This window comes from Emydura macquarii, unplaced genomic scaffold, assembly GCF_026122565.2.
Source record: "Emydura macquarii macquarii isolate MOO-44397 ecotype Brisbane River unplaced genomic scaffold, CSIRO-AGI_Emac_v2 contig_212, whole genome shotgun sequence".
Classification (NCBI taxonomy): Eukaryota; Metazoa; Chordata; order Testudines; family Chelidae; genus Emydura; species Emydura macquarii.
This window is the reverse complement of record NW_027130349.1, coordinates 157,636-185,612: the sequence shown is the minus strand read 5'-3', so window position 1 is coordinate 185,612 and position 27,977 is coordinate 157,636. Positions and strand designations below refer to the sequence as shown.

General features: G+C 40.6%; 1 protein-coding gene across 1 annotated transcript in view; it reads left to right on the top strand.

Moving 5' to 3' along the window:
- Window positions 1-24,985, top strand: part of MEP1B (meprin A subunit beta) — a 32,144-nt gene extending 7,159 nt beyond the window's left edge. Inside the window, exons 5-15 of the mRNA XM_067545984.1 lie at window positions 897-969; window positions 1,439-1,556; window positions 4,740-4,918; window positions 11,647-11,865; window positions 13,840-13,992; window positions 15,052-15,267; window positions 17,676-18,143; window positions 19,861-20,040; window positions 20,681-20,822; window positions 23,030-23,234; window positions 24,860-24,985. Coding sequence (XP_067402085.1) covers window positions 897-969; window positions 1,439-1,556; window positions 4,740-4,918; window positions 11,647-11,865; window positions 13,840-13,992; window positions 15,052-15,267; window positions 17,676-18,143; window positions 19,861-20,040; window positions 20,681-20,822; window positions 23,030-23,234; window positions 24,860-24,985 — 2,079 coding nt within the window. The remainder of the gene's footprint in view (window positions 1-896; window positions 970-1,438; window positions 1,557-4,739; window positions 4,919-11,646; window positions 11,866-13,839; window positions 13,993-15,051; window positions 15,268-17,675; window positions 18,144-19,860; window positions 20,041-20,680; window positions 20,823-23,029; window positions 23,235-24,859) is intronic.
- The last annotated feature ends 2,992 nt before the right edge of the window (window positions 24,986-27,977 follow it).

Below are 27,977 nucleotides of genomic sequence, written 5' to 3'. Positions count from 1 at the left end.
AAAATGTCATAGATAACGAACAAATCATGTAAATTTACAGAAGCATTAACCAGAATAAAAATCAGTTCAGCCATTAGATCAATGTAATAAATGTCTTATTTCTCTTACTATGACTTATATTTGTAATTTTAAGAGTATCAGCATTAATCACATGCAGAATGCCCTGCTTGAGATATCCTTAGTTTATCTGCAATTCTGCACAATATTCGTCAGTTTGGAAAACTTCAGACTCTTCCCCGCAAACCCTTCCTCCTCATGTGAATTGCCCTATTGAAATCTATGCAAGTTTAAGTCCTTAATTAGCACCGCATTTTAGAACATCCGTCTTGTATCCCTATTCACCTCAAAAAATAAAAATTACATTTATATAATGCGTTATATTTCAAATAATCCCAATGGGAATATCTGACAATGGGCCTTAGCTGACTTCCCTTGAAGTCAATGGCAATTTTGACATTGAATTCAATGAGAGCTTGTGGTCATTCGTCACTACTGAATTACTTCCGGAATGGAGTATGGAAATCAATCTGCATGTGGTACGTCACTGGCAATAAGCGAAGTTTTAATCAAGGACACGGGAACAAATTCCTACACTTATGAAAAGAGCCATTGGACTGTTAATATCCAAGCAGAGCAAATAGGACTTTATATTATAATACTACATCTGAAAGGCAGACCCTCAGAAACTACAAGGAATTTAGGACATAGCTGGCCAAGCTGGGATTTGAAACTATAGTGCTAGGAAGTCCAGGTATTGCAAACCCAAGGCCTAGACTACTGAGCCATCTACCATATTGCATCTTTGCAGGTTAGAGCCACTAAACTTTGTTTTTTTGACTTACTCCTACGTCCTCCCTTACTGAATTCTTTACATTTATTTTCCTTCTAAAATACAGGAACGAAACTCCATTATTGGTCACAACTATCGGTGGCCCCTCCCCATCCCATATGTCCTTGAGGATAGCCTGGGTACAGTATTTTTTGTCTTTGAATTTTGTATATATAAAAATGTATAAATATATAAAAATAATAGTGGCTGCTTTGGTTGAAAAGTAGCACTAGTTTTAAATGTAAGTTTGTTTTTAAAGTAATGTGCCCAAGTTCTGACACTGCATAAAGTGAAAAGAAAAAGAATTACTGGAGATCTTTTTAATTTAGGGAATCTCACCTTTCCATTTGCACAGTCCAGATTGACCAAAAGTTTTGGATATAAATAAATGAAGGGATTTAAGACAAGTAAGTTTCCTAGAGGAGATGACCCAGACATACTGCTAACTTCAGGGTCCGAACAATGCTGGTGAAGTGTTTGCTCAATCCTTAATCTGTTAAAACTGCAAGAGTTTAATAGTAGTGTACCAGAGTGATGTCTATAAAAGCTTAGCCAGGACCTCAGGATTTGGCCCTGTATTGAGAATAATGCTATTCGTTTCCCTTACAGAAATGAATGCTAAAGGACTTATCCTCAAAGCATTTGAACAGTATCGCTTAAAAACCTGTATCGACTTCAAACCTTGGGACGGTGAAAAGAATTATATATCAGTGTTCCAGGGAAGTGTGTAAGAGGAAAAATGTGACAAGTTTTCATTGCATCTGGATATATGGCAAGTTTTCATGTGCACTAATTAGTATGTTATCCAAAAATTGGGAACTGAATATAATGCCTTCATCTTAATCTATTTAGAGAGAGGTGGGGCCCTCTGGCTAGGGAAGGCACAGTGCCGCAAATTTTCTCTCTAGCCCACCTCAGCCCTGCCACAGAGAAGAGGCTGGCGCTGCCCCTGAATTGAATCCTTAATGGACAGTTTCTTCCTTTCATGGTGAATCAAGCTATTTGTGCAAACCATTTTTTCTTGTTTGGCCTTTGGGCATATGGTGTTCCATTCTCATGTTCTTGTACTAAATTTGTCTTATACATTTTTTTTTTCCCCCTACAGTAGGAATGCCATAGGGTAAGCCTGCAGCACTGCAAATTTGTCTGACTACAATATAGGGAATTACATTTGGACAGTGATATAGCAGGGTTGTTTTGAGTTCCATCTGTGCCTGGGAAATGGTACAAAGTCAGCCTCAGGCTATTTGTGCTTCCACTTTAAATATTATACTTTATAGACCTATGTATTAATGGTGAACCACCAAGGTGCGAGTGTGATCTGAACACTATGGGCTAGATCCACAAAGGCACCTAACTCCAAAATATAGATCCACAAAACCTCCACTCAGCTGCCATCTAATCCTGTAGGCACCTAAATTTTGGCCACTGGATATGCACACAGCTGCCTCTGTCCTGATGCCCAACTCACAGCTAACCCCCAGCAGTATCTTCAAATTAGGCATGGCCCCCTCTCTCTTGTTTGCGGGGCCCAATCCAGTAGGCATATTCAGAGTATGCCTAGTAGATTGGGCTTCACATGAAACACTAGTAGTGGTGGTAGTGCTACCCCCTTGTAACTTTTAGCCCAATGGTTAGCGCATGCACCCAGGAGGTGGGATATTCAGGTTCAAATCCCCCCTCTGCCTAATGTGGATCAGGGATTTGAAGTCAGGTCTCCCACCTCACAGGTGAGGGCCCTAACAACTGGGCTATAAAGTATTCTGAGATGTATGTCTCTCAGTCTCTCCTGTTGAAGCTGTTCCACTTTGTGTGAAATCCTTAAGTCACTGGGCCAGAAAGGCAGCGATAATGACTCTGGGAACTACCCATCCCACCTGGAATGTGAGAGACCCAAGTTCAAGGCCCTGTTCTAATGACTATTGACACAAAGTGAACAAGCATTATTTTAGGTGTCTACCTCTTTTTGAGGGGTGGGGTTTTGGCCACACCTCTCCTCTGCCTTTCCTACTTGTTAGCTTAGTTGGCTCCCCACTCAGTACCATGCTGACTTTGGTGGATCCTATTCGTAGTCACCCAACTCTCCTGCTGCACTGCATAGGAATGGGTAGCTTGGACAGCTAGCTCAGGGCTGTCGATTCTACTAGCCGGCAGAACACCTAAACATTACACATTGCAATGCTGAACTGCACCTATGAATCTATGATCTTGACCTATGAATGCTAATAAATCCAGGTGTTTTAGCAGCCAGATCTTGAATCCTGGACTTCTCATTCAAATAAAACTCACACTGACTTCAACAGTAAGAACTGCAAGATTTAGCCAATGGTGTTTAATAGGGCCTCTCATCATTGTGTTCCACTTTGTATCTCCATTAGAGATGAATATGCCATAGCAGACAAAAGCATTAATCCATCTAATCTGGTAATGTCCCCAGCCTTCATTGCTAAGTTGTTCAATGCTGTGCTTAAGGAGAAATTCCTTCCTTATATACTTAGGCTGTTAATTTGATTACCTGTATTATCTTGGCAAACTTATCAGTAAAAGTTATTAAAAGTCATAAACCTTAAAAAGTGCAACTACAGTATTTGACTTTACAACCTTCTGGCTGGCAAGTTTCAATAGGCCAACTCTGGGATGTGCAAAGTACTTTTTCAAATTGGTTCAAGCCTTACTGCCTTTTGATTTCCCTATGTTCCTTTGTTCTGTTATTACAGGACAGGGTAAAAAACCAGGAACTGATCGGTTTTCACTCTGCCCTCCATAATTTTGATTGTTTCAGTCTGCAGGTTAAATAACCCTAATCTATAGGGTGTATTTTGGGCAGTAGTGGGATGGGGATGCCATACAGATTCATAATACTTTATCACACACCCCCCACCCTCCAGAAAAGATTTGATAAATCAACTTCTCCTTTAAGTACAATCTTGTTAGCAGGATCACAACACAGATCAAGAACTGGATGACTGAGGGACTATCCTCTCACGCGTAGATGAGTGGAAAGGGTTGCAGCACATTGTCAGGAAACTGGACTGCTACTCACCTGAAGAAGAGCTCTGTGTAAGCTCATAAAAATGGCCATACAGGCTAAGACCAATGGTCCAGCTAGCCCAGCGTCCTGCCTTCCAACAGTGGCCAATACCAGATGCTTCAAAGGGTATGAAAAAAAACAGGGCAATTAGCAAGTGATCCATTCGCTGTCATCCAGTCCCAGCATCTAGCAACCAGAGGCTTATGGACAACCAGAGCAACAGGGGGGTCCATTAGACACAATGGACCTATTCTCCAGGAGCTTATCTAATTCTTTTTTTTAATCCCAGTTATAGTTTTGGCCTTCACAACATCCCCTAGTGACAAGAGCCACAGTTTGACTGTGCGTTGTGTGAAGAAGTACTTTCTTTTGTTTGTTTTAAACCTGCTGCCTACTAATTTTATTGGGTGACCCTCTGGTTCTTGAGTAATGTGAAGGGGTAAATAATATTTCCTTATTCACTTTCTCCACACCAGTCATTATTTTATAGATCTCGCTCATATTCCTCCCCCCCCCCCCAGTCATTTAGTTCAGGATCAATGAAATCCCATTAACCTTTTCTGTCATCAGCATTGTGACATTTTCCTATTAAAGAGATAAACTAATAGGAACAACAGGTTCCAGACAGACAAACACAGTGAAAAGCACTAAACTGAATAGTAGATGAAGGAACAAGTCTGAAGAACTAACTCCAAATACGTTAAACCAGAATACATTATAGAAAAAAAGGGATGTGGTCTCTGTGTAGCAAACACACTATTTCATGAAACTTTGTAATTCTTAAATTTAAACAGTATCTGCCATAGAAGATTGATTAAAAAGATTATTGGGGGGCATCAGTGATGTATTGACCTGTCCTGAATTTTATTTTATTATTAGTTGCTGGTCCTTCATAGGAAACCGCCAGGAAGGGAAGCAGCAGCTCTCGATTGGAGCCAACTGTGACACGATTGGGACTATTCAACATGAGTTCCTTCATGCCCTTGGATTCTGGCACGAGCAATCACGCTCTGATCGGGATGATTATGTGTCCATAATGTGGGACAGAATTCAGTCTGGTAAACCATTTTCATTTGCTTTCTTTTCACTTATGGCACTAATCTGTGTAACATCTCTTTCAGCTACAGTAAGATTTTAAAAATATAATTCCCTCACCTCAATTTATTTATTTTAACAACTACCCACACCAAAGAGGTAAACATCAAGGGACATCTAATTAGGGCAATAGACTTCAGTTATTGTTATCATCTGTATCATGGCAATTGCTGGAGGCCTCATTGGGCCAGGTGCTGTATGATAGTGCAATAGTCAGAGTAACGGAGCACTTTGGACTTCAGTAAAAATAATTTCATTCATTTATTGTAAGTTACAATGGCACTGCCTACTTCTCTAGAAGCCTTTGGCATTATTTAAAAAACAAACAAAAACCTAGTGTATCCAAATCAAAACCAGAAGCAAACCACAGAATATTCAAGCAAAACTCCAATCCACCGATACATCCCAGTCAGTGGGACTCTTTTCCCACTAAGGGTCCCAACCTCCTTAAACAGTTACGTGGGCAAAAAGGTGAGCCATGCAATGTGAGCTCAGCAATCTCAATCTGAGCTCAACAAGCTCAGACAAAGGTAGAAGCTTGTTCCACAACTCAGGAATCTCATTGGTCTCTGTTTCTTTGGCTCCTTGTGATTGTCCATGTTTGTCAGGCAACATAAGGGTCATGGGACTGGATATGAACTCCATTCTTTCCTAACTCAAGAACACCTGCAAAATCCAAGGTTGAAAGACATAATTATTAGCTCAAATACATTTTGTATATGGATGATCAACCAGAAGCTGCAGGTGCAAGAATATATTGTAGAGAATAACTTATGTTAACTGTGTCTGGTTTTTGGATTTGTATTTCTTTACTTTTTGCTGAAGCTTTATCAACAGCTAACATTGCTGTTAACATTTTTTAAATGCTATAATGTTTCCAGAGATAAGATGTGTGATGTAATATCTTTTATTGGACCAATTTCTATTGGTGAGAGAGACAGAAGTTAGTCCAGTAAAAGATACTATTTCACCTGCCTTGTCTCTCTAATATCCTGGAACTGACACAGCTACAAGAACACTACATAAATTTTCACAAAGGCAGAACATGGGTGCTGTGTTTTTAGATTAATAAAATCATTTAAAAACATTAAAACCTTAACTTCAAAGAGATGATGATGATTTTTTTTTTTAAAGTCTAGAAAATATAGGGACTTGTTCTCAGGGTTCGTTGAGGATTGCTCTAAATGGTTTATTAGATTATGTATTGCTAACTGAAATCCTCAGGCATGAAACATCAGGGAATCTCAAGCAGAAAAAGGGAGGCATTATTACCATTGAATACGTGCCATACAGTCGTACTGAGACCGTTACAGGAATACTGTGTCCAGTGCTAGCGTCCACACTTCAAAAAGGATGTTGACAAATTGGAAAGGCTTCAGAAAAGAGCTACAAGAATGAGTCGAGGTCTGGAAAACATGCTGTACAATGAGAGACAAAAGAAGCTCAACCTATTTAGGTTAACAAAAAGGAAGGTTAAGAAGTGAGCTGATGACAATCTAAGTACCTACATGAGGAGAAGATTTCTGTTAGCAAAGGACTCTGAGGCCTTGTCTCCCCTAGCACTCATGCTGGCAAAACTATCGTTGATCGGGGTATTGAAAAAAACACCCCCTGAACGACATAAATTCTGCCAGCATAAGTGCTTGTGTGTACAGTGCTAGGTCAGCAGGAGAGCATCTCCCACCGACATAGCTACCACCACTCGTTTATGTGGTTTTATTATGTTGGCAGGAGAGCTGTCCCCCATTCAGTTCTAAGGACTCCCCTTTAACAGCTGGCGTGGAGCCAGAATTTGCCCTTTGCTCCTGGACCCTGTGTGTTGTATTCTTGCAATACAACCATGACAGCACTACAGCTGCCCCATAGCATGTCTCATACAGCTGCCTGGAACTGTGCTGAGACCCTGGATCTCACTGCCATCTGGGGAGAAGTGTCAGTGCAAGAAGCTCTTGTGGCCAGAGACTGGAATGAAAACCTTTTGTGTACATTGCTAAGCAGATGTCAGAGAGGGGCCACAACCAACATGTCGACAAGTGCCAGATAAAGAGCAAGCAGTTCAGGGGTAAGTATAGCGCAACGAGGGACAAAGGAAGGTATCTAGCAGGGAACACGCAACCTGTCCATTTTACGGAGAAATGAATAAGCTCCTACACAATTATAGCGCTACCCATGCAAGACACCGCATGGAGCCTGCTGGCTGCACTCTGCCCCATGCTGAGGACAACTGGCAGGGTCCACCAGAGGATGAGCGGGAGGATACTAGAGAAGAGCTGTCCCCCGAGAGCCAGGATCTTTTGGGGATCCAGGTCCCTGATGTCAGCCAGCTGGAGAGCCAGCCCCAGTCATGCCCTGCTACACCGCACCCTGATTCCTGCTCTGCATCAGCCAAGACTGAGCCCCAGCCAGAAACCTAGGCTGGGATCAGAAAGACAGATCCCTTGGAGGGAACTTTGGCATGTAAGGCCCTATCCTCACAATCTATTCCTGGAGCCTTTCAGAGTGTCCAGCCACCACCCATGTGGCCTCCCCATATCTGTTTCCAAAGTAGTGTCTGCTCTGCCTAGGCGATTGGCCTCTGTCTCATGCTAAAGCCATGACTATCAGACAATTTTCAGGACTGCAGCGCGGAGGGCACTTGCCCATTTTCTTTTCCTCTCCTCTCCTCTGTCCTGCCTGGTGGATACCCCCCCGGCCCCATTCACCAGCCCAAAATGGCAGCGAGCAGCTTGGCATAGCTGCAGCCTCTCTCACTCTTCCCCCGTAGTTGTGCAAAAGATAAGTGTATTGAGAGAGTGGTGACAGGAAAAGAAGTATGGTTAGTGTTCATCATTTATGTGAGGTGTACATGGACATTGCATGCCCAGTACAGTTACCAACAGTACTTTTCCCTGCTGAAGTTTAAATGACATTTAACACACTTTCTAGCTGAGAATAATGGCACGACCCTATCTATTTAGCACTGCATTTTCTCCATGTCTGCAGGGGAGATAAAACAGAACTTAAGAATGAGGAATTGCTTGATTTTGGTTTGCATGTCACAGGGAATAGCCACACACTCATCCTCCTCTCCTCTCCCCTCCCCGGTCATAGCTTGCAAGTCCCTTTCACGCCTACAGCACTTCTGGATGGACCATTCTGGTGAATAACATCACAGCGTATCTTGTTGGTCCGCCATTTACCTTTTTGAATAAGACCATTCTCTGCCTCCTAGTCACCTATCTCAGTGTAATGTCATCGAGATTCAAAACAGTCTAATAGGGATACAGAGAGGATTACGATCTAAGCACCCCCCCCCCCCCAGTGCCTGACATAACCCCCTCAACTCTCCAACACTGTAGAAACACCTCAAGTACAAAATCAAAATGGGAGCAAAATTCCAACTACCGCACCCCAACCTATTAAGCCACAGTGGCAAATAGCATTTATAGCAGACAGAAATCACAGTGCACCCAGTATTTCCTTACACGCAGGCCACTTACCATCTCCAAGGTTCCCCCCAAACTGGAAAGAAATTTATGGAGGTAAAGTCACATTCATGTACTAAAAAAATGCTACCATGGCCTGTCTAGAATATGAATAATCAGCCACTGTTTCCCCCCCACATACTCCCACAGCCACAGCTTCAGCAACACCCAGACTGTCAAGGACAGGACCCGTATCATTGCTGAGTGGCTGGCCAACCTGAAGGGGTGAAAAGGAAGAGTTGGGACAAGATGTTTAGAGAACTCATGAGACTCCCAGAGGAAGACTGCTTTGACTGACAAGTGAAGGCAGTTTATGATGACCCAGAGGGAGAAAGAAATGCCGTTCTCCCCAGTGGCCAAAGTCAGTGTTGTAGTGGCCAAGGAAAGCATTGTCGTGGCCAAAGAGAGCATGGCAATAGGTTGGAAAATGCAGCTGCAATTCATGGATGCTCTCCTGAGCCAGAACGCTCTCCCTGCAGTCCCATAAACCAGGACCCAGCCATGTCTTTCAGCCCATGGCCAGTACTGGCTACTGGAACCAGTAGCAACTCCTCCCCACTGTACCAGCTCAGCACTAGTCCCAGAGGCTATTCCCCTGTCAGGTCCAACATCTGCCAACAGAGAACACTGGCTCCTGGGAGCCCAGCACTTTTGACCCCTGAAACGCACCTGGAAATTTTGAGCTGCAGTACTCAACTCCAGACATAAGAAAAGGCAGAGGAAAGATTTGAAGCACCTGCAACTTTAATCACCACACACGCACACACACTTTAATCACACACACACACCTTGTTCTTTTTGCACTGTGTGCTTTTTCCACATTCAGTTTGGTTTGCACTGTTGTTTTATTTAAAGTTTGCTTTTTGTGGTTACTCACTTGATGGTTTTGGTAAATGTGTTTTCAAATAAAAAGGTATTGTTCTTTATCCATCTATTCATTTATAACTTTATTTTTGGCTTTGTTACTGTTGTTTCATAATAATAATTTAAAAAAGCCTTTTAAAATCCATTTTGGTCCATTATAACTCATCACTGCATGTACCACACAAAAGCCTTTAAATAAAGCTAAAATAATTCATACGGCTTTACATAGGTATATAGGCCCTGTCCCACTTCCACACCACCCATAAACAACTCTGCACTACTCACAATCAATCCCACCCCTCCCTGGATTAGCAGCTGGATGTACAGCTATACATGTTCAAGCATGAGACTCAAAATTGGACAATAGGCATCCCTGATAATATTCCCCTGGGTGTTTAGCATTCCTTAGGGGATAGCTTGCTGGCTGCTTGAACAGCTGAGCAAGTCTCTGCACCTCAGCCTCCCACCCCTCATTAAGGATTTTCCCCTTGCTCTCACAAATATTGTGCAGAACATAGCACGCAACTGTAATGATCAAGACAACTTTTTTCTGCTGTTTCCTGACTATTCCATAAGAAGTGCCATCTGCCTTTCAAACAGCCATGACACTTGACCATCATTCAACAACTACTTGGGTGATAGTTAAAATGGTCCTTCCTTCTATCCAAGGGGCCAGTGTACGGTTTCATTAACCAGGCCATGTGTCAATAAGTGGGATTTCCCAGAGTAATCAGACTAGGCTCCACACCATGGATGTCTATAGCATTCTTGGAGGGAAAAAAACCCTTTCTCCATTAATTTAAATAGAACTGAGTAAATAGAATAATTCTTGCATGGTGTCCCCTTCCAGTCCATCCTGTAAACCTGCTATGGGGGTCCATCAGTCCTTGCAGCACCATGGAGAAATATCCATTCTGTTTATAAATTCTGCACCCTGGCGGGGGTGGGAGGGAGAGGAGGCCAAATGATAGAATCCATGTGCCAAATACAGTTTGGGAGCCCCTTGCATGCAAAGCCATACATTATCTCCTGAGCATTAGCCAGCTTTATAACCAGGCTAGACAGTACCTTATCAATAGCATAACAGACATCCATGACAATGGCACCAACAGTCGATTTCCCCATGCCACACTGGTTGGCTACAGACCAGTAACATTCTGGCAACCCACTTCTTTAAGAGTCGTGAGCACCACATGTTGGTACACTGTCACTGCAGCTGTGGGGTCAATTCTGCGCAGATCTCAGAAAAGGTCGCCCAGCCCAGCCTGAAATTCTCTCACCACTGCTGGTTGTCCCAGGTCTGAGGAAAGATCTTCTCCCACCATCCCACGCTGGTTTGCCAGATCCAGAAATGATGCTGCATGCTGTGAAACTAGTTCCAACAGCTTGCTGTCCTTGTCCTGTTTCAATTGTTTGCAGTGTTCTGCTGCTGCTGGAGGAGCTGCCAGTGCTTCATTGAATAGTCTCCTGCACCACCTGCGCGGTAGTGTGTTGGTGAAGTCCAGCATTTAACATATCCGGCTTTGGATGCTATCATACAGCCCAAGCAGCCTCCACATTTTCATGCTTGTCCTCATAGCATCGGGGAGTATCTCCGGTTCTATGCTGGCAGGCAGCAATTTGAAATGGTGCTAGCCCACCCAGAAAGGAAGCCTGAGGGAAGACATCAGAAACATCAGTTTAAAAAAAAAAAAATTGAAACAGCCTGGCTTCCTCTTTGCATCCCATAATTCACAATGAAAATAATCCTATGATGCATGCTGCTCAAATGTGAAGCAAAGGACCATGGGATATCTCCATCCTGAGAATACTATTCCCTCAGTTCACAGCAAACTGCTGCCATATGGTCACACGATGCAAACTGAAAACAGAACAGGCATCCTGCATACATGCTATTGATATAATATGTGTACTGTCAGTTACCAGATGTGTATCAAAAAGTTTTAACGTTTCAGTGGTTGGAATCTGATGCTAAAAACATTTCAGATCAGAAATAAGGTATATTGTTTTTTACAGTGAGGTTAAATAATCATTGACACAGCTTACCTAGGGGTGTGGTGGAGTCTTCATCACCTGAAGTCTTTAAATCAAGCCTGGAGGATCAAAAGATATGCTACAGTTTAAACAGAAGTTTTGGGTTTGATGCAGGAACCACATGGTAAAATTCTATTGTCAGGGTTATGCAGCAGGGCAGACTAAATAATCATAGTGGTGCCTTTTGGCCTTAAAAATCAATTAATCAGTCTTAGAACTCTTAAATTACACAATTTTCTTAATTTTAAAGCAGCACATACACATATCTATTTTAGGTAACTTGTGTAGCCAGATTGATCAATTATCTTTCTTTTCTTTTTCTTCATTAGGTAAAGAACACAATTTCAATAAATACGACAATAAAATGTCAAGCTCCCTGAACGTTCCTTATGATTACACTTCTGTGATGCACTATAGTAAAACGTCATTCATGAATGGAACTGACCCAACCATAGTGACTAACATACCAACCTTCATGGATGTGATTGGGCAACGAATGGATTTCAGTGATTGTGATCTCCAGAAGCTGAATCGCCTATACAACTGCAGTAAGTTTTCTTACATTCTTTTGAATCATTGTTCCTTTTCCTGTCTATTCTATGGAAGAAGTCAAGAAAAATTTACCCATATTAGACTCACCCAGCACAGGTAAAAGAGAAGCTAACAATTTAGAAAAGTGGGTTGTGTTAAGAGCACCAGAAACAGCAGTGCAGTGAAGACAGATAGAAATAACAGAGCACTCCTGCAGGAGTCCTGCTGTGGAGGAGGCAATGAAAAGCTTCCTCTGCAATTTTATTTGACTTTAGTTGAAGACCATCTTTACCAGGCAACTGATATTTGTTCAACCCTAGAGTGGTTGTTTAAGACGTGCTTCACTGCATAAAGTTTTTTGATTCCCCAGCTGTTGCAGTCAATACTGTAGAGAAATTCACGTCTGCTGTCTCTATTATATCTGAATTGGCTGCACTCTTACCTCTCACCATTTGGGAGATATAGCATGTGTGTCATCAAATTAGACTATGGGGGTGCTGTTTTTTTTTAAATCCCTTCCAAATCCAGGCTATATACAATATGGTGATAGTGTGAGACCAGTACCACTGCATGCAGGCCATATAATTCAAGAAGATGAGTGACAAGAAGTGAGGGAGAAATATAGTGTATTATAGTGTATGGTTCCATTCTCAAGGGGAATAAAAATCTGTAATTGTGATTGGCTAAACCAGTCAAATAAGTACACACTGACATGCAGATCAGAACTTTTTTGGTAACCTCACTACAAGAAAAGCAAATCACGTATCATTAGACATTCTGTTTTTGTTTTTAAAAAAGTTATGGTTTCCAAAACCATTTTACAATAAGTATGAACCTTAAAATTCTACAAGATCCTGAGAAAAATCTTTGTTCACTTAGATCCAGTTCAGCAACATACTTAAACACTGAACTTTAGGTACATGCAGCAGTTGAGGTCAGTGGGATGTATGTGCTTAGAAGTTAAGGGTGTCCTTAAGTGCTTTGTTGAATTGGGGTCATAACTGGGTCCTCCCCTTCCTTACCTTCTGCAACTCTGACCATTTCCCTTTCTGTACATTGTAAACACCCACTTTCTTTGTCTTTTCCCCACATTTTATTATTTCCTCACCACATATGTGCCATCCTATATCTCTTATCCTTACCTCCATTCACATCCACTCAGTAGGTAAAATCATAGGCCTATTGAAGTCAATGAGAGTTTTGCTATTGATTTCATTGGGGCCAGGATTTCAACCAGTATCTCTCCTAGTTTAGACAGACAGATGTAGATTGTGCTTTCCCTCACAGTCTGCTTAATATTTGTTATTAAACGATGTTTTGTGGATTCACTCAGTATAGTTTTAGTTTATTTTTATATGAGACAGACCAAACTTACAAAATGTCCATGGACTGATTCAATCACAAGTTTCAAATGCAAACAGGTTTTTGTGTTACATTTTTTAAAATTCCAGCTAAATCATGTCCTGCTTAATGCTCTTTAGTGTTACATTCAATTGATATTCAAAAATTGGTTGTCTAAGTCATCAGGGAAATTTTGGTAAAACTGATGGCCATGCCTGGGATGGCTGGAGGAGGTGCAGGTCTGAAGGAGAAGAAGAGTCCTCGTCATTTTGATTGAGTAAGGACTGGAGGATAGCGGCTATCATTACTTTTTGTAAACAACTGTCTATTTTACAATATCAATACAACACTGTCGGATGCAGAGGATGATTAACGGACCTCTCAGGTGCGATGAAGTCACTTGATGTTCCCGAATGCTGAAAAAGAACCCAAACTGTGCATTGGTCAGTCCCACTCCAGTCTGTCACAACTTATTACCTAATTAAAGGCCCAGTCATGTGAGGTGCTGAACATGCAACTCCTATTGGCTTTTATGGGATTGGTGGATGCATAGAATTCCATAGGAGCCTAATGTCTTAGTATTCTCTCTGACACCAGTTTTGGAAGACTAGCATTAAGATGTACCACTTACTTCCTTTTGTATCTTGCAGCCTCTTCACTAAGCTTTATGGACACATGCAGTTTTGAACTTGAAAACGTGTGTGGCATGATTCAAAGTAAGGAAGATAATGGTGACTGGCAGCATGTGTCTCAGGTATCTGCTGGACCACATACTGATCATACCCATATGGGAGACTACAAAGGTAATTTCCAGGAATTATTCTGATCTCTTTTGGAAATGTTTTCTGCAATGGCATAATTGTTGACTTTGATCTTGTTCAGAGTGTATCTGAGGATGAATTTTTAACCACACAGCATAAAATTATCAGGGATGCATGCAGTTTTTTCTGTAGATACTTATGAAAGTTGAAAGTTCTAGTCTCTTTCCTCTGCTTTCTGGACTTTGGTATAATAATAAAACACGAGGACTAGACAAGATGTTTTATCTAGCTTAAAAAAAAAGGATTTACAACCCATGGTAGTTCAGCTATATGAAAAATATTTCTGCTATAACCATAAATTCTTGTTTGTGATTAACTCCTCACTAGTAATTTTGGAAAGGGTTGGGATTTGGGAATATTATTAGGGCTGGACAAACAGTTCATTGGGAATACAAACCAATTGTTTTGAGCCTACCAAAACAAACATCATGAGTTTTGATTCAACAGCCTCAGACAACACTCCAGGCAGTGCACACAAGCAAATAATTGGCCACCTGGAAAGGCATATGTGGGGCAAACAACCTGACTAGTTTTAAGGTGGAGCTTGATAGTTTATGAATGGGATTCTATGTCGGGGTTGCCTGAGATAGCAGGGGACTAGACTCAGAGACTAGGAGGTCCTTTGCAGTGCTATGTCCCTACATGGCTAGACCTAGGGTGACCAGATAGCAAGTGTGAAAAAGCATGATGTGGGGTCCAGTAGGCACTTGTATAAGAAATAGCCCCCAATATTGGGACTGTCCCTATAAAATCGGGACATCTTGTCACTCTAGCTAGACCAGAAGATCCCATGCGAGACAGGCAAATGGGGAAAACAGCTAGCAAAGGAGACACATTTTCTTTACTCCAACACCCCATCCCCAGGGACCATAAGCCCTTGGTGGAAGGGATTGTCATTTACTATGTCTGTACTGGGCCTAGGACAATGGGGCCCCAAGCTAGCTGAGTTCTAGGCATTACCACAATGTAACATTAAATAATATTAATAAAAATGTAACAGGAAACCTGTACTTTCTCTTTCTTTTGCATTTCCCCTGACAGGTAATGGTTACTTCATGCACTTCAATACAAGTGCTGGCAGCGTGGGAAACACAGCTATTCTGGAGAGCCGAATTCTATATCCCAAAAGAGGATTTCAGTGCTTACAATTCTATTATTACAACAGTGGTAGTGAAAGTGATCAGCTGAACATCTTAGTCAGGGAGTATGCTTTAGACAGCTCCAGTAGTACTGTAAGACTCGTTGAAATGATACAAGGTATGAAATAAAGTTGTTTTTTTAAATGTGTGCATTTTTGTTCAATATATATTCAGTATGCTTAACAGACTACTGGGAGGAAAAATCACAGTATAGTGAAGTGGCATTTTTCCTTAATCATTGTTCATCTTTTAACTCCTGTCCTCCTTTAGTTTCATTATTTGCATCCTTTTCTTTTGCTATTGCAATGATTCTAAAAGCTGAGGCGAATACTTGATGCAACCTCAATCAGTCATTTTCCAATAACAGTCAGTTACTGCAACCAACTTGCACTTATATCATCACTATGGTTCTCTCACCTAACATAGCTAATGATTTTCAGGCATTCATGTTAGTTGATCAAAAATTGCAGGTAGAAGTGTCTTTGGCAACATAAGACATTGCAGAGCAAATTAATGTTAATAGTTAAGATATTAATACTACAAAAGTGGAAAAGTCAGAGTGAATTTAAAATAGTAGCCTGTTGCCCTGGTCTGAAGGATCTTATCAGGTTGGAAAAAAATATTTCCAAACATTTAGTTAACATTATTTGGACTGACTTTGCAGAAGCATGTAAATAACATATAATTTGTAGTTGACATGTAGCACGATATATTCTGTGGGCAGTCAACTGTAAATAGGTTTAAATGGATTTAGCCACCTAAATCCTATTGGGAATCATAGAGTTGGAAGGGACCTCAGGAGGTCATCTAGTCCAACCCCCTGCTCAGAGCAGGACTAACCTCAGCTAAATAACAGGACTTAGGCTTCAAAGTCACTTTGGCACTTTTGAAAAATTTACTTTATGTAAGTTTCTTTCCTGTTTCTTCACTCTGTCCATTTTGAAAATATAATAAATTTTAAAACTGAGAAAACCTCCACCAATCTCCAGGTTTACAGGACCAGTCAGCAATCGTGTATTTCCCATATAAAGGCTAATCTAAAATGCATTGAAATCAACAGAAGTTTTTTAATTGATTCTCGGGTTTTGGATCAGGCCCACGATCTTTTGCCATTGTTAATAAGTCAGGGCAGATCTTGTTAGAAAAGGCAAATGCACAATAATTATACATATAGTACCCAGTTATTCATATGCTCACTCTTTTACACTGAGCAGTAATAAATATTCTCTGTAAGCCTGTTCCCCTTTACAACTAAGGCTTGATCTACACTTTTCACCAGAGGTGTGAAAAACATCACACACGTACTGACATAGCAATGCTGACCTAGCCTGCTCCCACTCCAATGTAGACGCAGCTAGGTTACGGAAAAAATAGTAGCTACCAATCATTTGGGGAGATTGTGTTCCTACACTGATGGAAAAAAAAACATTGAAGTGGGTTGCGACTACACTGCAGGGTTATGTCATCATAGTTATGATGACATGGCTATGTGGGTATAATCTCCATAGTTTAGACATAGCCTAAGCCTAATTAGACCTGTTGCTTACAAGAGGTCGCCGCTGTAGCAAATATCAAGTCCTCTAACTCTTTCTTGCTGCATGCTTTATTGCAACCTGCCAGTTGCTCTGATGCTTTTGTCATCCCTGTACATCCCTGTTCCTCTCATACAAACAGGTATCAGGACTTCTCAGGGTCTATGTATACCTTAGGTTAATTTAAAGGGAACCCTCAAATCTCACTAAACCTATCCTGACACTAAGTTTACACTCTCTCTACTTCAGTCTATTTCTTGAAATCCGTCCCATGGATATTTGGTTGGAGTCTGTATGTGCAGGGTGGATAAATCAATGATTTTAAAAACATTTTTTTATTCAAATCAGATTTTTCTAAAAATTAAAGTAAGTACAGGGTGGTTTTTTTTAATAAACCTATTTAAAATTAAATTTGAAATTGACAAGCTATGATAAAGCCTGAACTTATTATAATCTATTAATCATTTAAACTAGATACAAAAAAATAACAGTAAGCAGTACACATTTGTTGCCAAGTTTTAAAAAGAAGTCAAACCATTGAACTGGTGGAAGTCAGTGGCTAAGCATCTGGAACAAGAGTTTGTTGACATGCTAAACCAACTTTTTGAGAGCAGTAGCCTCTTCTGCAGATGCAGAGAATATTTTCTGCTTTTCAGTTTATTCAACTAGTTCAGTTCAATGATTAGTTAATTCAAAGTTAAGAAACCAGTTGGAAACCAAGAAAGTAGGTGTGAGAGGATGAAATCTGCCAGTTCTAAAATCCTGGAGAACATGGTGATAGGAAATAATCAATTCAATTCACTAAATACATATAATATTTCCTTTGTTTAATAAATCAGTTAGTTTTCAATGCAAAACTTTTGATAAACTTTTTCCCCTTATGTATCTAGTGAAATTAATACATTTTTGTATAATGTTGTAAGAGTTCCTGAATACAGTACAGTATTTGACTGCTCTGTTTGTCATCTTTGAAAGCCCAACAATTCTTTTTCAGGTTCACCTCTGGATTATTGGCAGCTTTACCATGTTTCTTTGAAGGTCTCAAGAAAATTCAGGGTTATATTTGAAGGCGTAAAAGGAACTGGCTCATCAAATGGAGGCCTCTCTATTGATGATATTAACCTTTCAGAAATGCAGTGTCCCCAACATGTCTGGCATATAAGAAATTTCACACATCTCCTCAATACGAGCCCTGCGGGGAATGGGGGAAGAATATACAGCCCACATTTTTACTCTAGTAAAGGGTATGCTTTTCAGGTTGGCTTGTATGTGAATGGTACCAGCATGAACCCGTTTAACTTAGCAATATATTTGCACTTGGTCTCTGGGGTAAATGATGATCATCTGCAGTGGCCTTGTGCATGGCAACAAGCTACTATGGTGCTGTTGGATCAAAATCCTGATATTCGTCAACGCATGTCAAATCAAAGAAGTATAACAACAGATCCATCTATGTTAACAGGTTAGTTAAAAACCGATGATTACACTGTCTTGTTTACACAACATATTGTCTTGCTGTTAGTAAGAACAGAACAAAAAGACGAGTCATATTCTCTCCTGGTACAAGTAGGTGCAGCTCCATTATCTTCAATGGAGTTTCACCTATTTAGATCAGCAGGGAATTTGATACAATGGCAGGAAGCAGTAACATCGGGGAATTGTATATGTGTGTATATGTATGTATATATATAAAGACGGCAGCAGGAAGGGCAGGAAGGACATCCACTCTGAAGATTCCTTTCATCTGATCCATGCAACAGCCTTTCCGTTACATCTGCCTTTGAGAAGATGGCTTTCCAGCCCTCTTGAAAGTAGAAATGCAGAGGTGACCAGCTATTAGATAGGCATATTTTTATGCAAGATAAGAGTGCTGTCATTAACCAGACCCCAGGATGAATGAAGAATTGGTGTCAAACCTAATCTTCAAGTGGACAAAGCACTAATCATTCAAATTCAAGAGCCTGAAGCTGAAGGGGATGAGAGGGCGGAGAAGGAATGGTGACAGCTCATAGTAATTTTTAAAGGAGAAAACTCAGTGAAAAGAAAAGACCGAAAAAAAAAGGATGTAAGAATTTCTATGGGGTAGTAAATTATAGGATTTTATTTTAATGTACATTGGATATAGGTCTGAGACACTTGCTATATATTAGTATAAAAGGATTTTGCCATAAAAGAGAGCTACCTCTCTCACAATCTTTAAGTTCTTGCTTTGCATGGAAACTTACAGCTAGCTGTGTGGATTCCCAGACTTTAGCAACACTAGACGGCATTAAACATTGTCTAAAAGTCACAATATATTTTTTTAAGTACAAACATTCTGTGATTCACACACACATTTCACCTCCTACAAATGGAAGTGGAAAGTATGTGATATAAATACTCTAGAATGACTGGATGGGTTCCTCTTTTAATAAATTTAAACAACGCTACCCAAGATTTCCTGTTAAGGGACATTTCTTGCCCTGTGCATTCTGGTCCCTGCCACTTATTTCCCTTCTATGCTTCACACCTGGGCATACTGCTCAGCCCACTTGGTTCTCTGCACCTGTGCACTTGCAGCCCACTTTCCTTCTCTTTTCACTTGGTCATTCATATCCTGCTGGCACCTCTAATCCCTGAGGGCAGCTCTTTATTCTTCTCCTTCTAAGTATCAGAAGCCCATTGTGCACGCAGCTAGGCTGGCTCCTTCTCTACTTTCCCAGGTGTTCGGTCTCTGCTTTGCAATGTCAAGCTGGCACATCTGGAGAAGGAGCCAGCAGCTTGTGACCAGCTAGTTCTCCACAGAACCAGCAAATGCTTCACTTTGAGAATCACCAAATTAGTGCATTTTAAAACTAATCCTGTGTTACGAATTTTTCTTCCAATTTTATTCCCCAAAATTTTCTACAACAGTTTTTTCGGACAACACACAGAATCGACTTCAAGTTCCTCTTCTCCCAGCCCAAGATAAAAATCTATTTAACAAGCCACCAGAAGACTTTCTTGAGATAACCTTCTGAGACACACATCTCACTTGAGTAGATTCTCATGGTCAGGAAGTGTGGAGGGGAGAGAGCCAGTTATTTATATAATCCTACGAGCAATAACACCATCGGTCCTCCTTAGCTGAGTTTTGAATAACTTCCTGTTTCCATATTCAGGACACACACACACACACAAAATATTTTTCTCCCCTCCAGATTCCTCATCTTATTTTTGGGACAGACCAAACAAAGTTGGATCGCCAGCTATTTTCACTAATGGGACTCAGTTCATGAGAGGGCCTGGATATGGAACTAGTGGATTTCTAACTCATCAAAGGCTTAGAGGCCTCAACTTCATCAAAGAAGATGGTGTTTACATTCTTCTAACAATGGAAGGTGGGTAAGCATTGATGGTAGCGATATAAGGTTCCTCTTTCTAATGCAGTAAGCATACAGTATGATTTTTTAGTACCACATAAGATCCCTCTTCTACAAACATATAATGCACATGATTAATTTTATGCCTGAGTAGTCCTGGGAGCCAGTGGACTTTCTCATGTGTTTAAAGTTAATTATGTGCTTGACTAAATGTATGGATAGCTATATTCACTGTATAATCATTTACCTAGCTCATTAGTGGGTTAAAAATATACCTATGCAATATGTGATGCTCTTCCTTACAAAATTTCTTAGCTAGAGAACTTCTGGTCTGCTGTCTGTTTCTGAATATAAATTGCAAAAACATAGCATAGGAATTTCATGTTGCTGAAAGGTGAACGTACCAGTTATTTATTTATACCAGATGAAACTTGCTTAAGATATGTCACAGCCGGTATATTATTGCTGTTTACTTTTAGAATTCATTAGTAGTCCAAAATTTTGTATGTTATGTATTCTCTTTTTAATTTAGGGAAATGTTGTGTCCATTTACAGAAATCAGAGAGTTTTAAAAAACAGGATAATGGAAAATTCTTACAGCTGGTCTATTTAAAAATATATTAGGGAGTGAAAACCTCATGCTCTTTTTTTCCTTTAGATATCTCACATCTGACATCAACTCAACCAAACTTTACAACCACCATCCCCACAACAGGGACAGCAACTCCACATTTCTGTGAAAATGATATCTGTGCAAATGGTGGCATCTGCATTGTTGTAGATGAAAAATCAGTGTGCAGGTAACTGACTTAATTCAATCTCAAGATTAATTTTATGATCAGAAAAAACTTGTAGTAGAGTGTATCATTTAAGAAAATAAACTAAACTTGTTACCCTCAAGTAACTGAGATTGGCAGATTTTAGTAAATTAAAGGAATTTCCAACACCACACATCCAGGAGACTAAATTTGTGATCAGTTTGGTCAACACGGTTTTTCCCTGCCTCAGCCTTTTACTATTTTGAAGTATTCTGTTTTTAACCTATATTTATTTTTAATGGATTTTTTGATGTAATAATTAAATATTCACATCATCCTAATCTGAGAGTTAGATATTAATAGAAATTAAGCAGAAATGAAATTTATTCTCAAGGGAAAGTACATCTTGATATTTTTGAAACAAGAAGTCAGTACATGTATTGTTACATGCATTCTGAACAGTTTCTGCAGAAATATCAGATAATCCCGATGATGGCTCTGAATTTCAAAAGCGTAACAGTTTGCCTTCGAAACTAAAGGGGACATGAAGTTTGATGGCTAAAATAGTTATTTGCCTTCAAGAAAGTGAATAGCAGCATCTATGGAATTTATTATAGCTAACCAAGATGTATTAATTTACATATACAATCCGATTGGTTAACATTGTTCCAGATCTCAGTATCCTCATTCTTTCAGTTAGTTAGCAATGCAACAATGTCATGCCAGAGCATGTACACCTTGTAAGTGTGTGAGGCACAATTCTGAAGGCCAAGTGCATCAAGCTTTTAATTTAAGCTCTGATCATGCTAATTCTCATTGAAGCCAATGCACTGCATGTGAGCTTATAGTTCTGTGCAAGTGGATCCTTTCCTAGGACTGTGGCCATAATTTATTAGACAGGGAGTTTAAAGGGGCCAGACAGCCACAAACTGCAGACTACAGGGCTGCCAATCTTATGGATTAGAAGGAAAGGGGCAATTGGAAACTCAGTAGTATTGTAAATGTACAGTCATATTTTTCAGTGAAGACCTAAGGAGCACCTGCGCCAGGTGCCGGAATTTATATTTCCTGGAGATAATAGCAGCCATGGCTAAAGAGGAGGGAGTGGTTCTTTAGAACAGAAGACAATTTCTACTTTTTGGTGGGATGGTCCAGCTCTGTCTGAGTCTTACCAATTTTTTTTTCGGAGGGGAGGGGAAAAGGGGTCACACAGAGTTGCCCCAGCATAAGGAAGATCCTCAGTTTGCAGACCTACACCAACATCCCTCCCAGCTACTGGATGAGGAGGTCTGGATAAGGAAAGGTGATATGACTGGAGCACCTTCAGTTAGGCCAGCCCCTGAATAGGGATACTACAGGGGTGAAGCTGTCTTTGCCTCCCCATCTCCAGCTCCTGTGCCAAACATTATTTGGTCAGACCTGGTTGTCTTACAGTTTAAAAATTGATACATGAGATTAACTGAGAATGAGAAAGAGGCGAGGGTCCAGGAAGAAGAGGGTTGCTAGAGCATGCTAATGGAGTTGCTCTGAACTTTAAGTGTAGTATTAGGCATCTGGCTTACAGGGTTGAGTTATTTTGGTTGATAATCCTCTGCTCCCATCCACACACTTTTTTGAAGTGATTAGGTGAAGGAGGCAGAAGTGCAGCAGAGAGGAGATGAGCATGACAGGGGGGCAGAGTTGTAGCAGGTCAGTACAATGAATTAACGCTAATACCGGCAAACTGAATAACAGCTCTGCTGGTAGTAGCACCAGTTTCCAGGAGTAAAAAATTAATTTTGTATTACCATGAATGCCATCAGTTCAAGGGGAAGAGGGGGAAGGAGGAAAGAACTAAACAGAAGCAGGAGCAGGGACAGGTCCAAGGAGACTGAATTTTGCTCCTAGGTGGTGACCTGCCAGGTGAATGGGGGCTTTTTATAGGGCCATATACAACCAAGTCAACTGCAAAAGTAAATAGAATGATCAACTAGTCTGGCCTTTAGACTTTCCCCAGAAGGCTTTCAATTAGAGTGGCTCCCTCTGGAACAGGAAGGAAGCTGCTCCGAATAGTAAAGGAAACAGCGGTAATGTGGCAACTCAAGTAATGTTTATATACGGGGGGGAACACCCCATAAAACAACTTTAATTGAGAGTTATATTGCATCATGAAGGTTTAGTGTATACTAATAATGAATCTACAGTTTACAGAACTGTATCTTCCTTTAATTTTTATTAGATGTTGCATAGGTGTTGCTCTTATTTTACAGATGTCCAGCAGGTGATGATTGGTGGTATATGGGAGAAAAGTGTGAGAAGAGAGGTTCAACTTCAGAAAATATTATAATTGCTGTTTCTTCGACAATTGCTGTATTTGTCGTTATGCTACTTGTCACTATTATAAGCACATATTGCATGAGGAAGAAATACCATCAAAAAATGAAAAGAAATAAAGAAGCTTGGACTTTAGAAAACGTAAGTATTGTCTCTTTGGTTAAAAGATTCAGATATTTTCTAAACCAGGCTTTTTCCCAAAATAATTGTGTGCTGAGTAGGTGAGATAGTTACATTAAGAAAAGTGAACTTAAATAAACAGGAGCTGAACAAATGTCAGGGAAAGAAGATGATGTCCTGAACACTCTGACTCGATATTAAAAGAAAAAGAAAAAAGCCTGTAACTTACTCAACAAGATGGCAAAGTTATAATCTCTTCATTTGAAGTGCTTCCTTTCCTCCACTATCAACAGTATTGTTATCTAAATCCTATCCCTACATCTAATGATGGTTGCCGATATAACCTGTATCAGTAAGCCTACACAGCCCATGGCAGTAAGCCTTCCATGGGTCGACAGACTCATGCAAACACTCTACAAATAGCTGTGTGGACAGCACTTTGAAGTTCTGGCTCAGGCTTCAGAGCTCGAGAGCTGGCTCAGGGAGTGGGGTGCGCTTCAGAGTCTGAACTGCAATTTCAAAGTGCTGTCTGTGCAGCTATTTGTAATGCACTAGCACAAGCCTGAGTTTGTCCACCCAGGCTGGGAGGCTTGCTGTGGTAGGCTGTGTATGTACACGTGTATACACACACAGACTTTCTTTATTACATGCCCAATGAACAATCTGTGTATATGGTCTCCACAGAAGGTAGACACAATTCTATTGTCTACAAGACAATGTTTTTCAGATACCCACAGTGAAAGCTATTTGATTCCAACTCATCTCCATGTAAAGCAACAATTACAGTTAACCTAAAAAGTGAAGGAAAACGCATTTAGTCATGATGGGTGAAATCCTCACCTCACTGAAGGTAATGGAGATTTTGTCACTGACTTCAGTGAAGACAGGATTATATATTACACACACACACACACACACACACACACACACACACACACACACACACACACACACACACACACACACACACACACACACACACACACACACAAGTCTCTTGCTGTGTGTAAACCTGATTTCCAACTGGTAATTGTACTGATCTCCTCTATCCTCATCCCCAAACGTAAAACATCTCATCTGCTACTGCATTTTCTACAATTTGTATTAAATCTTATCTTAAAACATCTGGATTACTACACAGGAAGACAAGCATCTCTGCCCAATGGCCATTCATTTTGCAAGTAAAATAAATATTTTGTGCATAATATGTTAAAATAATAATGCCCTAGGCAGTTAAAGAAGAGAGCAAGTTAAAATTGTTTTAAAAAAAGAATGACCGAATCAGGTCGACATTGAGTCTTAAGTAAAACAGAGTCTCTAGAAGCCTTCTTCAGGCAGGGATTTGCCAGATGTAGTCCTAAACTGTGAAAACTCTTTACTGCAATCTGATCAAGATGAAACCTTGAAATACAGCAAGGATGAAGAACGGGCTAATCTCAACATCCATAGCAAGGCACAAGAGTACCCTGTAAATGTAGAGCACAGCAATAGTGCAGTACAATCTTCCAAGAGCACACTGACAAAGAGTCACTTTCCCCTAAAATTTCTGTATCTTACATTGTCTTGATCTGCATCAAACACTCAGAGTTTCACTTACTCCAATTATACTGTTTAATGTTCTTCCTGAAAATGTTTTGTGTTTTTAGAGTCATTCCAATTTTGGCATTTCCCTTAGTTATAAGATGCATTTTCTTCATTTAACAGAAAGGAGTTTTTCCAAAACACTGAAAATCTGCGACATACAAACCAATGATATAGAGATTGGTGTTTGAAGTCAGCTGGATGCTTCAACAGCACAATTACTCTTCTACGGTTATCTTTCATCTTAACCATCCTGCTATAGTCTGTTAAGAATGAAAAATAAAGCACCATCTTGGATAAAGTCTGTGTACTGTGCTAAAACCAATAAAGTATCTGAAATTGGTAGGCTTAAGGCTTCTACTCATTGCAGATGGAAATGTGCCGTTGAGAGATGTCTGACATTTGCTTTGGACATGAAGAAAATATATAAAACAAAGACAGACTTGATTTTTTAAAATCTGCTTATGATTTATCAAGCAGCCTGGATTTTCCATTTTACCATGATGACAGTTAGACACTGGAGTCTGGATACTGGGGAAGAGGACAAGTGCCCTTCACTGAGTTTGGAGGGGAATAGTACCATTAAGTTCCCGACTCCCCTCCACATGTAAATTATCCCATCCATGTGCAAGTCCCCCAAGAAAGAGAGAAATAGAAATAGAAGGTTGTACCAGATGGGCTGTACAACAGCATATGAACATGCTTACATTAAAAGATAAACCTTCTTTCATCCCCGTCATTGAATGTTCGTGAGTACAGCATTCTTTGGGTAACTTTTCCTAACTTTGGGCTAAAGCAGGCTCAAATGCACTGAAATCTGAGAAGGCAACTAGAAGTTGGTACATCCTTCCTTTGAAAGGATGCATATTTCTGTATTATTCTCTCTGGTCCTCTTTCCACAGACTGGTGTATTTACTTTAAACCACTTCTGCTATATAGTCAGGTAATTCTATATTCTGTTCAACAAACTGGGTACCTCCAATTTGACCAAGCTGCTGCTGACCTTTCTTCCATCCAAATTCTAACACATTGGAGTGGTGGCCTCTTTACATGCACCCTTCTAAGAATGAAGTCGACTATCTCGATTTTTTTAAACTCTCACCTCTGTTCACTTTGCATTTCAAATGCCTCCCTCAGTCTGATCAAATGCTTTTATAAATATGGATTCAATGTCTCACTCGGCTGCTGGCACCTCAACTCTGCATACATATTCCACGTAAATATATACACTTACTAAATGCTCCTGTTGTCTTTTCATGAACTGATTCATGAGTCGTTGCTGGCAACTGCATATTTTTATTGCACAAAATAGTGCTAAAAACATTCAAAACAAGACTAGCTTCGAAGACCTGAATCCATAACAGTAGCTAAATGATAAATACAACATTATCTGACACATGACTTGATTAACTTTTTTCATCTTGTCCAAAAGACACTGCACTTCCTCACATTCAAAAGGTTGATTATGTCCACTGTTTATAGAGTGACCAAGCTGAGGAACAGGAATATATTGTGAACAAGTTGCTCTGTAAGCTTTCAGAAGAGCCACTTTAAACTCTTTACATATGACAAAAGTGCGAATAGTTCTAATAAAAAAGAACAGACTGTTTAGAACGCTCTTGTTGCACAGAAAACACATCTCTATCTCTCTAAAAACAGTGTTAATGATGGTGCATATTAGTGATCCTATCACCTGTAATTTTTAAAGTGAATTTTAAACACTGATGTGCTCAAACAATTACTGTTTTTCAGTATATTCACCATAGCTCTTGGAATACATTTGTGTTTAATTTGTTTGAGATAGAAATTGTCTTTCATATGTCCCTCAGCAATAGATATTCTTCATTTTACTCTGTCAGCTACTTGCAGCCTATACAAGGCTGTTATTTATTTTTATTATTGCAAATATACATCCTGTGTCAGGAAACTGGATGTTCTAGAAAAATGTTTATGATAAGTTCCACATCACTTGAAATATCTTATGTAACCCTTCTGCCAGCAGGAGTCAGCCGCAACGAGGGCCAGGTTCAATACCTAGGGCTTCCTTTTCAACAATTCAACACAAAACCAGCTTGAGGCCCCACCCAGTAACCTGGGACAATTACACACCACCCCTTAGGCACCTCTAGAGGCAATACTTTGCCTCTGGCAAGCACAGAGGCAAAGGCCTGGTCTACATTGGTGACGTAGGTCAATGTAAAGTTACTTACGTCAACCTACATACACCTGTGTCTACACTGGCACCACTGTTAATTCAAATTAAGTCGCCTCAAAAATCGACTTAATAAGACCACCTCTGCAAGTGGCGTAGCGGCTAAATCAAATTTGTTAATTTGATTTAGTGTCAGTGTAGCCACAACTTAACTTAAATCGAATTTATTGGCCTCCGAGAGGTATCCCACAATGCCCCGTTTTGACCACTCTGGACAGTTGCGCTGTGCTGCTGCTCTGTGGTCACGCTACCAGGAAATGTCCCCTCCCCTCAAACCCCGGGAAGACTTGAATTTTCATTTCCTGTGCTGCCAGCGTTGAGAGAGCTTTGTCATTGCAGTAGCCATACGGAGAACAAAGCCCAAACGCACTCCAGCATGGAGTTGACCAGATGTCTTAGATCTCATTGGGCTGTGGGGCGAGGAGTCTGTTCTGGCTCAGCTCAGAGCCAGCAAAAGGAATCTGACATTTATGGGAAGATATCCCAGGGCATGCTGGAGAAGGGACACAAGAGGGACGCTCAGCAGTGCCACGTGAAGATCAAGGAGCTGTGTCAGTCACATCAGAAAGTCAGGGAAGCTAACAGCCGTTCTGGTTCCTCACCCAAAACATGCTGCTTTTATGATGAGGTGCATGCAGTTCTCGGTGGCAATTCCACCACGGTGCCGCCCCGCAGCATCAATACCTCCACTAGGTCACAGTCCATGGACAATGATGAAGACTCCGTGGACGAGGAGGAGGAGGAGGCTAAGGAGAGCAGGGTGCATGAGAGTGTGCTGTCCGTTCTCCCTGAAAGTCAGGATATATTCCTGACCCCCGAGCAGTCCAGCAGCACACAGGACAGCACTAATGATCCTGTGGAAGGCATATTTGGTGAGTGTTTTTTCTTCTTAGCAGTTCTGTCCTTTTACATTGCGGGGGGGACAGGACGAAAGGGATTTCAGGCGTTTCGGTGACTGTACTGGGGAGTTA